Raw genomic sequence first — 14,390 nt, forward strand, 5'->3', positions numbered from 1 at the left:
ACAGGATTAGTGCCAAACATTTCTGACTTCTCTTCTTTTTTAACATTCAATGGTTAAAGTAACCATCGGTACCATATATTTTACATGAAAATATCACCATTGTGAAACATAAATTATACATAAGAATCAGCAATGAGAATATTGCCATGGTTATTTTTAGCTCACCTGTCACAAATTGACAGGGTGAGCTTTTGTGATCGCTTTTCGTCCGTTGTCCGTCCGTCGTCCGTCCGTAAACTTTTGCTTTAAATGACATCTCCTCATAAACCACTGAGCCAATTTCATCCAAACTTCACAGGAATGTTCCTTTGGTGGTCACCTTTAAAAATTGTTCAAAGAATTTAATTCCATGCAGAACTCTGGTTGCCATGGCAACCGAAAGAAAAATCTTTAAATATCTTCTTTTAAACAACCCTAAGAGCTAGAGCTTAGATATTTGGCATGAAACATCTTCTAGTGAGTGTCTACCAAGTTTGTTCAAATAAAAGCCCTGGGGTCAAAATTGGCCCCGCCCCAGGGGGTCATTGATTTTCCCTATATGCATATAGTAAAAACGTAAAAAAATCTTCTTTTAAAGAACCCAAAGAGCTAGAGCTAAGATATTTGGCATGAAACATCTTCTAGTGAGTGTCTACAAAGTTGTTCAAATAAAAGCCCTGGGGTCAAAATTGGCCCCGCCCCAGGGGTCATTGATTTTCCCTATATGCATATAGTAAAAACTTAAAAAATCTTTTTTTAAAGAACCGTAAGAGCTAGAGCTTAGATATTTGGCATGAAACATCTTCTAGTGAATGTCTACTAAGTTTGTTCAAATCAAAGCCCTGGGGTCAAAATTGGCCCCGCCCCAGGGAGTCATTGATTTTCCCTATATGCATATAGTAAAAACTTAAAAAATCTTCTTTTAAAGAACCCAAAGAGCTAGAGCTAAGATATTAAGCATGAAACATCTTCTAGTGAGTGTCTACCAAGTTTGTTCAAATTAAAGCCCTGGGGTCAAAATTGGCCCCGCCCCGGGGGGTCATTGATTTTCCATATATGCATATAGTAAAAACTTAAAAAATCTTCTTTTAAAGAACCATAAGAGCTAGAGCTTAGATATTTGGCATGAAACGTCTTCTAGTGAATGTCTACTAAGTTTGTTCAAATAAAAGCCCTGGGGTCAAAATTGACCCCGCCCAGGGGGTCATAGATTTTCCCTATATGCATATAGTAAAAACTTAAAAAATCTTCTTTTAAAGAACCCAAAGAGCTAGAGCTAAGATATTTAGCATGAAACATCTTCTAATGAGTGTCTACCAAGTTGGTTCAAATAAAAGCCCTGGGGTCAAAATTGGCCCCGCCCCAAAAATTTAAAAAATCTTCTTTTAAAGAACTCAAAGAGCTAGAGCTATGATATTTAGCATTAAACATGTTCCAATGGGTGTCTACCAAGTATGTTCAAATAAAAGCCCTGGGGTCAAAACTGGCCCCGCCCGGGGGTCATTGATTTTCCTTATATGTGTATAGCAAAAACTTAAAAATCTTCTTTGAAAAAACCCAAATAGCTAGAGTTTAGATATTAAGCATGAAACATCTTTAAGAAAATATCTACAAATTTTGTTCAAATAAAAGCCCGGGGGTCAAAACTGGCCCTGCCCCAGCGGTGTCATTGTTTTTAACTATATGTGTATAGTAAAAACTTTAAAAATCTTCTTTTAAAAAACCCAATGAGCTAGAACTTAGATATTTAGCATGAAACATCTTCTAGTAAGTGTCTACCAAGTCTGTTCAAATAAACAAATAAAAGCCCTTGGGTAAAAAATGGCCTGGGGGTGGGGGGGCTATATACAGGTGAGCGACCTCAGGGCCATCATGGCCCTCTTGTTATTATACCCCCACAAACAAAGTTTATAGGTAACTAGGAGTCCAAACAAAGTTTATAGGTAACTAGGATTCCACATGGTTTCCAGACGATAACTAGAATTATGAATTAGTTATTGTAATCAAACTTGATATATAGCAAGCTTTTGTGGAAACCCCAGCTGGTATTGCTTTTAGACCCCTGGGGTCAAAGTCATTTAGTCAATATAGAAAAATGGTTTTGTACAATAAAAAGAGTTCGAAATGAGATACTGTTATCTTGGTATATAGCCAGCTTATATGAAGACCCTGGTTGGGATTGCTTTTGACTCCCTTGGGTCAATGTCACTGTTACTGAAAATTGGAAAATGGTTTCCAGATAATAACTCAGTTAGCAATGAGATATTGTAATCAAACTTGTAGCAAGCTTATGTAGAGACATTGTTTGGTATTGCTTTTGACCTTCATAGGTCAAGGTTAATGTCACTGTTACTAAAAATAGAAATATGATTTCTGGATAATAAATAGTGTTTGGAATAAGCTATTGTAATGAAACTTGGCATTTAGCAAGGTTATGAAAAGACCTGGCTTGGGATTGTTGTTGGACCTCTAGGTTTAAGGTCACTGTTACTAATAACAGAAAAATGGGTTCTGGAAGATAGACAATTAATTGTAATAAATATTGCCACTTCATTGGTACAAAGGAGGAAACCTCATAAATTAAGACTCGAGTTCAAATTTTGCATCAGACCTTATATTTCAAAATGTTAAGGTTCCTGGTTGGGGTATGAATCACCTTTAGTTATTGTATATATAATGAACTTTCAAGGGGAAAGGTCACCGTGAGTAAGATACACATGTATAATGTACCATGGAGATAATTGTGATTTTTAGATAAAAAAACTTCCCGTCAAAATGTCATTAATTAAGATATCCTTCTGTTATTGATGATGTTTTACATGATATTTCATAAAGTCTTTGTTTAGAAACACAAGTTTGCATATTCATTATTGTTTTAGGTTATTTATCTTTAAAAATGCTGTACAGTTAGCCTCAACAGTGCATAAAGTCTAGTTGAACGTGACTCACATACAGCTAGAAGTTTTGGCTTGCAACACGGGCCCGTACGGCTAGTCACTGCCTAAAATTTAGTCACAATTGCTTATTATCAGTAGATTCTAGTAGGATGAGTTCAACACTATCAAAGCAATCAACTTGAAACTTGTAATATTTGATTTTCATGACAAGACACAGTTGTAAAACTAGAGACATCATTCTTTAAGTAATACTTTGGGAGTTATGCCCTTTTAAACTTATAATATTTATGTTTTTTAGTCCCCTACCGGTTTACTGGAGGGGACTTTAGGTTTACCGTCAGTCTGTCCGTCTGTCATTCCGTCCGTCCGTCTGTCCGTCCGCACTACCGAATAGGGATAGGGGGGCATCTAACTGTAAACAGAACAAAAAAGAACAATAGAGTTCATTCCGTAACAATAAAATAAGGGGCCATTGGCCCTCTATTAAACAATAGAAAATAACAAAAGAAATGGCCCCTTATTCCATTTCGGCCGGACGTCCGTCAGTCCGTCCGTCCACAAAACTGGATCCTGCGATAACGCAAAAAGTACTGAAAATATTTTTTATGAAACTTGATATATGGATAGATGGTAGTATGGAGATTATGCACGTCTTTTTCTTTTCTTCCTATGTTGAAAATTCTGGTTGCTATGGCAACAAATAGACTGAAAATATGGCAAATTTTACACATAACCTGGATCCAGTGATAACGCAAAAAGTACTGAAAATATTTTTATGAAACTTGATATATAGATAGATGGCAGTATGGAGATTATGCACGTCTTTTTCTTTTCTTTCTATGTTGAAAATTCTGGTTGCCGTCCGTCCGTCATTCCGTCCGTCCGTCCGTCAATCCGTCCGTCAACAAAACTGGATCTCGCGATAACGCAAAAAGTACTGAAAATATTTTTATGAAACTTGATATATGGATAGATGGTAGTATGGAGATTATGCACGTCATTTTCTTTTCTTCCTATGTTGAAAATTCTGGTTGCTATGGCAACAAATAGACTGAAAATATGGCAAATTTTACACATAACCTGGATCCAGTGGTAACACAAAAAGTACTGAAACTTAAAATATGGGTAGATGGCAGTCTGGAGATTATGCACATTCTTCTCCTTTCTTCCTATGTTGAAAATTCTGGTTACTGTGGCAACAAATAGACTGAATTTCAAGATTTCTGATTCTAATTTTTACGTTTTTTCACTATAAGTTCTTTATTTCTTAAGGTATTTTCATCAAACTTTAAATATACGTTTCTAGTCATCAACCACATCATTTGTGACAAGGTTTAAAACTCTAGCACATAATTTATCAGAATTTCCTCCCTTGAACTTAAAATTTTCATGAAAAAATATTGTTTTTTTTTAATAACTTCTTTTTTCTGAATGTATCTACTTCAGACTTCATATATATGTTTATTATTTTCACTCAACATTTGTTAGAAAGTTCAATACTCTAGCAAGACTATTTCAAGAATTATGCCCCTTTTGAACTTTTTTTCGAGAAATTGGTAATTTTTACTCCAACTGCTTCAATCATTATAGGATTTTCTTCAAACTCCCACATCATAATAACATGACAAGGTTTATAAATCTAGCATCCATATTTCCAGAATTATCTCCTCCTTAAACTTTGAATTTTTCTTATTCGTTCTTTTAATTTTAAATCTAGCATCCATATTTCCAGAATTAGCTCCTCCTTAAACGTTGAATTTTTCTTTTTCGTTCTTTTTGTCGTGAACACAATGAAAATAAGAGAAACACTTTTTCGTTTCTACTTTTAATATTCAATTTTTAAACACTTTTTACTTTTACAATCCACAAGTTTTTATCTCTCTAACACTTTTTTACTATTAAATGTATTTTTCATCAAAATCCTTTTCATATCTCAATCACTTTCCTTTTACAATACTTTTTAACACACACTAAACTTCTGTGACCATGCGGTCTCTATTTATACAAAGCTATCATGAAAAGCACGTGAATATGTTTGTGGCGGGAATTCTAAGGCGGGAAAGTTAAAAGGAGCAATTTAATATAATAAAACTTTGGCGCGAAAACCAAAGGAGCAATAAACGGAGTATCAACATACAATGAAGTTAAAAGGAGCATATTCAAAGAACAGCATTTAAATACCAAGTATTCATTACATAATCGGTATGTTAGCGACACTTCCGCCATAGAAAATGAGCATACAATATTTATAGTAGAAAACACAATATGTATGTTTTTAAGAAAAATGTTTAAATAGAGCTAATTATTAAGATTTAGAAACATCTATTAACAATGCACATTGATTGACTTAGAAGTGTCAAATTAATGCAATACATGACATATGACCTATTTCCAAATACATGAAGTAAAAACAATGTATAAAAAAGTGCTTATATACAAAATAGTCTCTTCACAATCTCTTCCTGAGTGTTTCATGCTATAATGTCAAACAATTAAAGACTGTCTTCGTGTCTCTATTCGATACAGAATGTATTGTTTAATGTTTAAAAACATTTTTTAATGAAATATCATTATTTACATCATTGATTTTTTTTATAAATTTTACTTAAAATAGTTTTTTAATTTTTTGTTTTGCAATTTCCGCTGCCTTTCTGTTTGATACTTTATCTGGTTTCTTTTCACTTTTCTCACTGTTCGTATCCCCTTTGTCATCAATAAGTGTGAGATTTTTATCACATTCAAGAAGATAAAGTAAGTTCAAAGGTCTGCCTATCAGTCTCTTCGAAGGTAGTTGTACTTTAGCAGATCGAATTTCTCCATCATTACTAGTCACTTACTCAACAATGCGACCAATTTTCCAACTTCCTGTAGGTAAGTTTTCCTTTATTTACACAACATCACCCACACTCGGTATTGTTTTGGCAGTAATCCGTCCTGATTTTGATTGAGTCTGAAGGCGCTCTCTTAAACTCGCAAGGTACTGATCACGCCAAATTTTCCAGAACTCATTCAGTAATTTTTGTCCTTTTTTCCAAATCTTTAACAGTTTTTCAGTTGAACTTTCGACAGGTAAATAGCACCACAAGCATCGTCTTCTAAGTCTGGTACACCGGTGTTTGGATTTAATGTTAAAAAATGCCAAGGTGTCAAAGTGATGTTAGAAGATAAATCATTTTCTTCGTAAACTAAGGGTCTCGAATTGACAACGGTTTCCACTTCCTTGATAAGTGTTTGAAGTTGAATCATTGTAAGAAGTTTTCGTCCTTATGATTTTCTTAGTGCCATTTTAACAACCCCAACTAACCGTTCATAGAATCCCCCATCCAGGGAGCTAACTCGACAATGAAATTCCAACGAATGCCCTTCGAAGCTACGTATGACATTACTTCATCACTTTGCACTACGTTTTTTCATATATGATTTATTACTTTACTTGCAAGTTTAAACTGAGCAGCGTTATCAGAAGCAATCTCGATAGGAGTGTTTCTTTGCGAAATGAATCGTTGCAAGCACATCAGGAATTCTTCTGTATTTAAATCCTGAATCACTTCCAAATGAATAGCACGTGTTGTCATACACGAAAATAAACACATCCAGACTTTTCTATTACCATTTGATGTTTTAATGTTCAAATGTCCAAGATAATCTAATCCAGTTCGTGAAAATGCACTTGACTTTTGTACTCTTGAACTGGAAAGTGCGGCCATAACAGGCATTTTGTATGGGCCTCCATCGTAGCGGCGACAAACATTACACTTATTTAATGCTGCTTTGACCGCTGAACGACCGCGAGTTATCCAATATGTTTGTTTTGTTCTGGATAGCGTATGTGATATTCCATAATGCATACACTCTTTATGTGCCCTTTGAATCACTAGTTCAGTAAACTCTTCTTTGTGAGGTAGAAGAATAGGCTGTCTTTCTCCTTCTGATAAGCAAAAGTTCCCCAAACGCCCAGTACAACGCAATAATCCATTGTTGTCGATAACCAGTCTGAGTTGTCTTTGTAGTCCGGACGGCTTTTTCTTTTGAATATTCTTATAGTCCTTATTATAAATGTTCTTTTGTACATTAACTATCCACAAATTTTCAGCTTCTCGTAAGCCGTCACAAGTTAGATATTTTGCATCATCTTTTAGATTTTTGAGTTTCCTAATGAACTTTAACACAATAGCTGTAACATGCAACAATTTTGTCAATGTTGAATATCTTTAAATGTCAATTCCACAAGGTAATACAATATCATGTTTTGTTTTGCTTTCATTTTCTTCGACATGCAATGAAACACATGGTTCTTTTTCATCTTCTTTTTGCTTTAATTCCATGTCAATAATATTGTCGTGATTTGTATTCCAGTTTCGTGGACTTTCACAACACCAAGTGGGACCGTTCCACCAAAAAGAATTATCCTTTAAATCACTCACCGACGAACCTCGAGTTGCAATGTCAGCTGGATTATTTTTTGTGTCTACATGAGCAATAATCGAACAATTATTGTTTTTGATTTCTTTAACTCTATTTTTCACAAATACGGGAAGTTGCTTTTTAATATTAATGCAGTCTAATGCTACCTGAGAGTCGGTCCAAAGGTATTCTTGCGATATTTCTATCATTAATTGTGTCTTCACAAATTTCAAACACCTAACACCTATGAGCACTGCCATTACCTCTAGTCTTGGTATAGTCATTGCCTTGACTGGAGCAAGACGTGTTTTGGCAAAGATCAAGTTTGATTTCACATCAGTTGCATTTTCTTGCTGTAGATAGATTGCAGTGGCATAAGCCTTTGACGAAGCGTCACAAAAACAAAGCAAATTGTATTTTACATATTTGCCTTGATAAACGATACTCCGGCGTATTTTGATGTCAGATATCAACCTAAGCTGATCGCTGATAAATGACCACTTATCGAGCACATGTTCGTCTGTTATCTTTGTATCCCAGTCGAAACCACTTTCTCACATTTCTTGAAGCAACATTTTTCCATGAAGAATGACTGGTGACACAAGACCCATGGGGTCAAATACTGATGTTATTCCTTTCAGTACGATTCGTATTGTCACTAATGAACGGTTTATATTCGAACATACAGATTTTACTGACAAAATATCTGATTTTATGCCCCAAACATGTCCTAGAACCTTAGTTTCAGTTTCAGTGGATCTGTCAACCTCTGGAATAAGACTGTTTACTTTTTCACTACTTGAACTCCACTCCCGAAGATTCATTGAGGCGTCTTTAAACATGCTTTTTGCTTCTTTATACAAGTCTACAGCTTGTTCATCGCTGGATGCTCCGGTTATAATGTTGTCCACATAAATGTCATGTTTCAGCTGTTCTGATAGTTTAGTGTCATAAGCATTCAAATGAGCCTCAATCGTTGCACTCAGAAGAAAAGGGCTTGAAAATAATCCCAAACGGTACTCTACAGAAACGATAAATTTCGATGTTGTTTAGAAAAAGTGATGGTCTTTTTGTGTCTTGCAGACCAACTTGAAGAAACGCCTTTTCGATGTCCGCAACCATTGCCACTCTATGTAAACGAAATCTCATAAGTAGCCCACACAAGTCCTTGAGTAAAACAGGACCTCGAAAAAGACACTCATTCAAACTGGTGATGGTGATATTTTTGCCGACGCATCATAAACAATCCTTAGCTTTGTTGTTGACTTTTGTGGCGTGATAACCGAATATAGTGATGCATAAATTCCTTGCCTTTCCCCGAGTCTTGAACCTTCTCAATAACTCCTTTTGACAGTTGGTCTTTTAAAACATTGTTGTATTTTTCTAGCAGGTTTGTTTTGTAGTCTTTTCAAACACGACTTAAGTCGTCCAATTCAAGTCCTTTGTTTTCGGGTAAATCTGGATTTTCTTCTTTCCATGGCCAGGTAACACTGTATCTACCATCCTGAAAGGTGAGTGTGCTTTTAAACTTTCTCATTGGTAACTCATCATCATTCATTTTGTCTTTGTCACAAATGCCTATAGCCTCTATGTTCCAAAAATCCTCTAGATCTTGAATCGAGTTTTCACAAGAATCGATACCACAGAATATTCCTTTGTTTATAGTTGAATTGTTAACACTTCCGTGTGTGAATGAGCATGTTTGGTTCCTCTTTCTCTTTTATTTCTGAGTATGACCTTCCTGTCCAACCGAGTTTAGAACACATCAGATACAATCCGGGCTGAACTTCAATCTTTTGTTGAAGTGCAATGTCTAGGTAATGATCATTGCCGATCAAAAGTTCTATTTGAGATGTTTCATTTTTGTCGGGAAACGTATCAGCTAGATCCAAATTTTCTGCAATATCTCTGAATTCTTTCAGGACTTGTTTATTCAGTGACTTTCTATGTATGCTTCCACTTATCACTGGTTCAATGTTTGCTTTAAGACATAGCTTTTGTCCATTTCTTAACTTTAAATTGATGGAAGTCAATTGTGTCTTTATCACTCTAGCATCTTTACCGCCAAATGTAAATACATGTAACTCTTCGACATACTGTTTCTTTAGTCTTAATTTGTCAGCCAGTGACTGTGTGATATATGTTCTCTGAGAGTCACAGTCAAGAAGAATTCTTGTCTTGACACTTTCGTTAGATGTTGGGTTTTGAATATCAGTTAGCGCCGTCTGCATAAACACAGATTCTCCGTGAGACAACATAGCATTTTCTTCATTTTGCTCCATCGGTGAGATATTATTGATTTGCTCCGTTGCACTCATCTGTGATTCTTCTTGTGTTGTTTGTTTATATTTCTTAGGACACAGACTTCTATGATATCTATTGAATTGTTTACAGTACACACACTTTTTATTTGATTTGCATTCACGAATTCCATGACCATCCTCTGATTCTGCATCCTCTGATTCTGTTTTTCCGTTCTTCCAATGTTGCGAATCGAGTACACATGTCACTCCAATGATTCTCTGCACAATATCTACACACTGGCTTGTTATGAACAGTTTCATTGGCCAAAAATGTGTCGGCACTGCTACGGAATTTCTGAAAATGATGTTGATTATGAAAATCTGTATTCCAAGTATTCGTTGGCAATGCTCCTTCTTTCTTTATTCCTCTGTTTACTGAATTAAATTGACCTCCATGCATTCTATCACTCTTTCCTTTGTCAGACTTTTCACAAGCGGTAATGTAATCTCGTAGGTGATAACGCAAACTGTCAACAGTCCACTCATTCTTTGCTCCTTTTATTATTTCCAGCTGCCGGAGCACATCCTCTGGCAGCTTTGTGCGAATCATTGAAACAAAAACATGTTGATTCCCATTTTCCTTTAGCATCTCAAGACTGCGTAAGTTTTTGTCAACTTTATCCAAAAAAATCGCAGGCTTTCAACCTGTGTAGTTGGTGAATGAACATTAAGCATTTCTTTGTAATGAAGATCAATAATCTCTTGTTTGTTGACGTACCTCTCTCGGAGAATTCCGGCTGCAATAGAATAATTGTCGTTGGTACGCGCAAGTCCAGCTAATGCTCTCTTCGCTTCTCCGCCTAGTTTGCTTAGCAAATAATTAAACTTTTCTATGTTGGATAGTTTGGTATTTCTGTGCACAATGGATTCAAAAGAGTTCCAAATTTCCCACCAGTTTATTTTGTTTCCGTAAAACATTTCCAAATCAAGTTTTGGTAATTTAACTGCACTTGTATTTTTTCTGTCCGTTTGCATCTGCACCAACATTTGATGTTGCTGTTCAATTTGTGTCATCATCATCTTTTGTATTTGTTCTTGATATGTCTCTTTTTCTTTCTCATCATGTTTCAATGGTACAATTGACTCACAAAATTGGTCTCAATCAATCATACAATTTTCTACCTCGAAATTCAAATTGCAATCCTCATCTACAATCTGTTGCAAATATTCCGAATCACTTTCAGTTAAACGTTCTGATAGTTTATCCATTTGACTCATCAATTTCTCAGAATAAGATTTCAATAGACTTTTACACTTGTCAACATCTTTTAAAAACTCAATTTCTGACACTGCACTCACCTCACTCAAAAGGTCGTTTGCTTTTTGAAGCTCAGTTAACACCACTTTTCTGTACTTCGTTCTCACTCCTTTCAATGAAGCAACAGTTGAATAAAAATTCAGGTTGCACAAATACAATTTTATCAAAATAATTAATCGAGTAAAGAAATAATCCACCTTTAAAAATGCACTTAACACCTTTTGTCTCAATTTAATTTTCACTTCACACTTTACATCCATTTTAGTATCCGGTTCGCGGGACCATTTTCATTGTCGTAAACACAATGAAAATAAGAGAAACACTCTTTCGTTTCTACTTTTAATATTCAATTTTTAAACACTTTTTTATTTTTACTTTTACAATCCACAAGTTTTTATCTCTCTAACACTTTTTTACTATTAAATATATTTTACATCAAAATCCTTTTCATATCTCAATCACTTTCCTTCATACAATACTTTTTAACACACACTAAACTTCTGTGACCATGCGGTCTCTATTTATACAAAGCTATCATGAAAAGCACGTGAATATGTTTGTGGCGGGAAAGTTAAAAGGAGCAATGTAATATAATAAAACTTTGGCGCGAAAACCAAAGGAGCAATAAACGGAGTATCAACATACAATAAAGTTAAAAGGAGCATATTCAAAGAACAGCATTTAAATACCAAGTATTCATTACATAATCGCTATGTTAGCGACACTTTTAACTTTCTTTTACTTCAAATTCAAAATAAACATTCATCATCAATACCTTCATTACTAATTGTTCTTTGTTACACTCACATCATGTATGACGTCTTGCGTCTTTATTTCAAGAGTTATCTCCTTTGTAAGAATTTTGCTTTTAAAAATGTTATATTTTGATAACAGGGATGTTTAAAAATATAACTTTCTAGAGTGTTTAGCTGTCTGTACATAAAAATTGTTTCCTGTGATCACTTTTAAAGAACTTTTTCAATAAATTTACTTAAAATAGAAACATACGTGAATGGCCAATGGCCCTTCAGAATGTTGCTCGGGTTCTTACCGGTAGGGGACTTATGGATTGCTTGTAATTATAATAATTGCATATAGTAATTGAAACGTCCGTCCGTCTGTCCGTACGTACGAGGTTAACCTAGAACGGCAAGTTGGATTTTTCTTAAGTTCTACCTGTACCAATGGCTTCATAATTTACATACTTACTAATCCATACAAAGGATATGATCTGGGCAAGTTACATAACAATGACTTTCATTTGCACCAAGTTATTTCCCTTTTCAGCACTTAGAAAATGAATAATGGTTAACCTAAACCGGAAAGTTGGAAATATCTTATGTTCTATCTGAACTAATGGCTTAATAATTTTCATACTTACTTATCAATACAATGTACATGATATTGCCAAGTTATATAAATGTGCCATCCATTTTCCCAGTAATTTCCTTGTTTATCACTTTGAAAATAGGGCCTTGTATGATTAACCTATTCCGCCAAGTTGGATTTATCAAAAAATTTCACCTAATTACTTAATTTATTTAATGATATCATTCATATTTGGTAGGTGGATACCTTTAACGGTCCTCTAATATTTTGTGGCGTTAGGCGTCTCTACGTCAAGGTCAATGTCACTTGTGTAAAAAATAAATCTAAACATTTCTGCTCATACAGCTTTTATTTTTAAGTTAATGTCTTTCATGTTTATAATAGTCATACCAAGGGAAGTCCTCTTCCTTTTCCTTTAGTAAGGGGTCATTTGGGTCAAGGTCACCAATGTCAAAAATGGATTTTTTAACACTTTTACAGGTGTATTAACCTTTATCTATCGACAGATGTCTTGTATATTGTGTAGGAACATAAAATTGAGGTATTCTCATTTGGATGGAGGTAGGGGTCAGTTGGGTCAAGGTCACCAGTGCTTAAAATAGATTTTTACACTTTTGCTCATACAGCCTTTATTTATTGACAGATTTGTATTATAATTGGTAGGAAGATAACTTACATGGTATTCTTTCTTTGGATGGAGTTAGGGGTCAGTTGGGTCAAGGTCAACAGTGCTAAAAATAGATTTTTACACTTTTGCCCATACAGCCTTTATATATTGACAGATTTATTTCATATTTAGTAGCAAAATTAGTTGCATGATATTCTTCCTTTGGATGGAGTTAGGGGTCAGATTGGTCAAGGTCACTAGTGCTAAAAATAGATTTTTATGCCCCCCTTCGAAGAAGAGGGGGTATATTGTTTTGCTAATGTCGGTCTGTCTGTCGGTCCGTCCGTCGGTCTGTCCGTCGGTAGACCACATGGTTTCCGCTGATTATCTTGAAAAGTATTTATTACAAAGTCTTCATATTTTACATAGTGATTGGTCATAACTAGTAGATGACCCCTATTGATTTTGGGGTCACTAGGTCAAAGGTCAAGGTCACAGGGACCTTAAATGTCAAAATGGTTTCCGCTGATTATCTTAAAAAGTATGTATCACAAAGTCTTCATATTTCACATAGTGATTGGTCATCACTAGTAGATGACCCCTATTGATCTTGGGGTCACTAGGTCAAAGGTCAAGGTCACAGGGGCCTTAAATGTCAAAAGGGTTTTCGCTGATTATCTTGAAAAGTATTCATCACAAAGTCTTCATATTTCACCTAGTTATTGGTCATAAGTATTAGATGACCTCTATTGATTTAGGGGTCATTAGGTCAAAGGTCAATGTCACATGGGCCTTAAATGTCAAAATGGTTTCCGTTGATTTTTCCATAATTGAACACTTCCATGTACCCATTTTTGGCAAGTTTCTTTAATAAAATTACCAATTATGTGAGTCAATGGCTAGAAAGGGGGGTATATGTGTCGTTCGACATTCTTGTTTACACTTTTGCCCATACAGCCTTTATTTTAAATATTGTTACTGACAAGAATCTGAGCCGGGGGCATTTGTGTTTAACAAACACGTTCTTGTTTATAATATCATCAGATCATGTATAATTGATATAATATACTTTGAGACCATACACTTGGATAAAACGTAATAGTTATAGTACATGAAACGAGTTAGTTACGAGGATATAACACTGGCTGGGGCGACATTAAGGGGTGTTTCTGCTAAAAAATTCGAGGCCGTTTGGCTGAGACAATTTTTTTTCATAAACATCCCGAGATGTCGCCCCAGCCAGTGTTATACCCCCGTAACTAACGACTTTCATATACTATAACTGTTTTATCGCAATGACATAATGTTTTCTTTTTTTGTAATAGAAACAAATAAATAAATAAATCGTAACAGCTACATTACAGTTATTTATGATAAGGCAGTTTTTTTCAAGTTGTTTTCGCTGCCGCAAAAACAAAAAGATATACAAAAGACATCCAATGTTAGAGATGGATTGTAAACTTTTACCAATATTGATTCAAGATTAAAAGGCTTTTTTCAGTGGAAATAATTCATTCAGCGGTTGTACCTTTTGATTAAATGAGTGTAAATTGCATTTCGTTAATTATCTTTGTTTATATTTTTCATTGTATTTATATATTTATTTTATTTTA

General features: G+C 34.9%; 1 protein-coding gene across 1 annotated transcript; it reads right to left on the reverse strand.

Annotated features, from left to right (window-relative positions):
* Positions 1-6,286: 6,286 nt before the first annotated feature.
* Positions 6,287-8,838, reverse strand: LOC132719590 (uncharacterized). Its single transcript, XM_060703374.1, has 4 exons — positions 8,695-8,838; positions 7,967-8,209; positions 7,309-7,660; positions 6,287-7,050 (listed from the first exon to the last, which is right to left on the reverse strand). The coding sequence occupies exons 1-4, from the start codon at positions 8,836-8,838 to the stop codon at positions 6,287-6,289; spliced, it is 1,503 nt and encodes a 500-aa protein (XP_060559357.1).
* Positions 8,839-14,390: the final 5,552 nt, after the last annotated feature.

This window comes from Ruditapes philippinarum, unplaced genomic scaffold (genome assembly GCF_026571515.1).
Source record: "Ruditapes philippinarum isolate M1 unplaced genomic scaffold, ASM2657151v2 ctg10126_1_1_1_1, whole genome shotgun sequence".
Taxonomy (NCBI): Eukaryota; Metazoa; Mollusca; class Bivalvia; order Venerida; family Veneridae; genus Ruditapes; species Ruditapes philippinarum.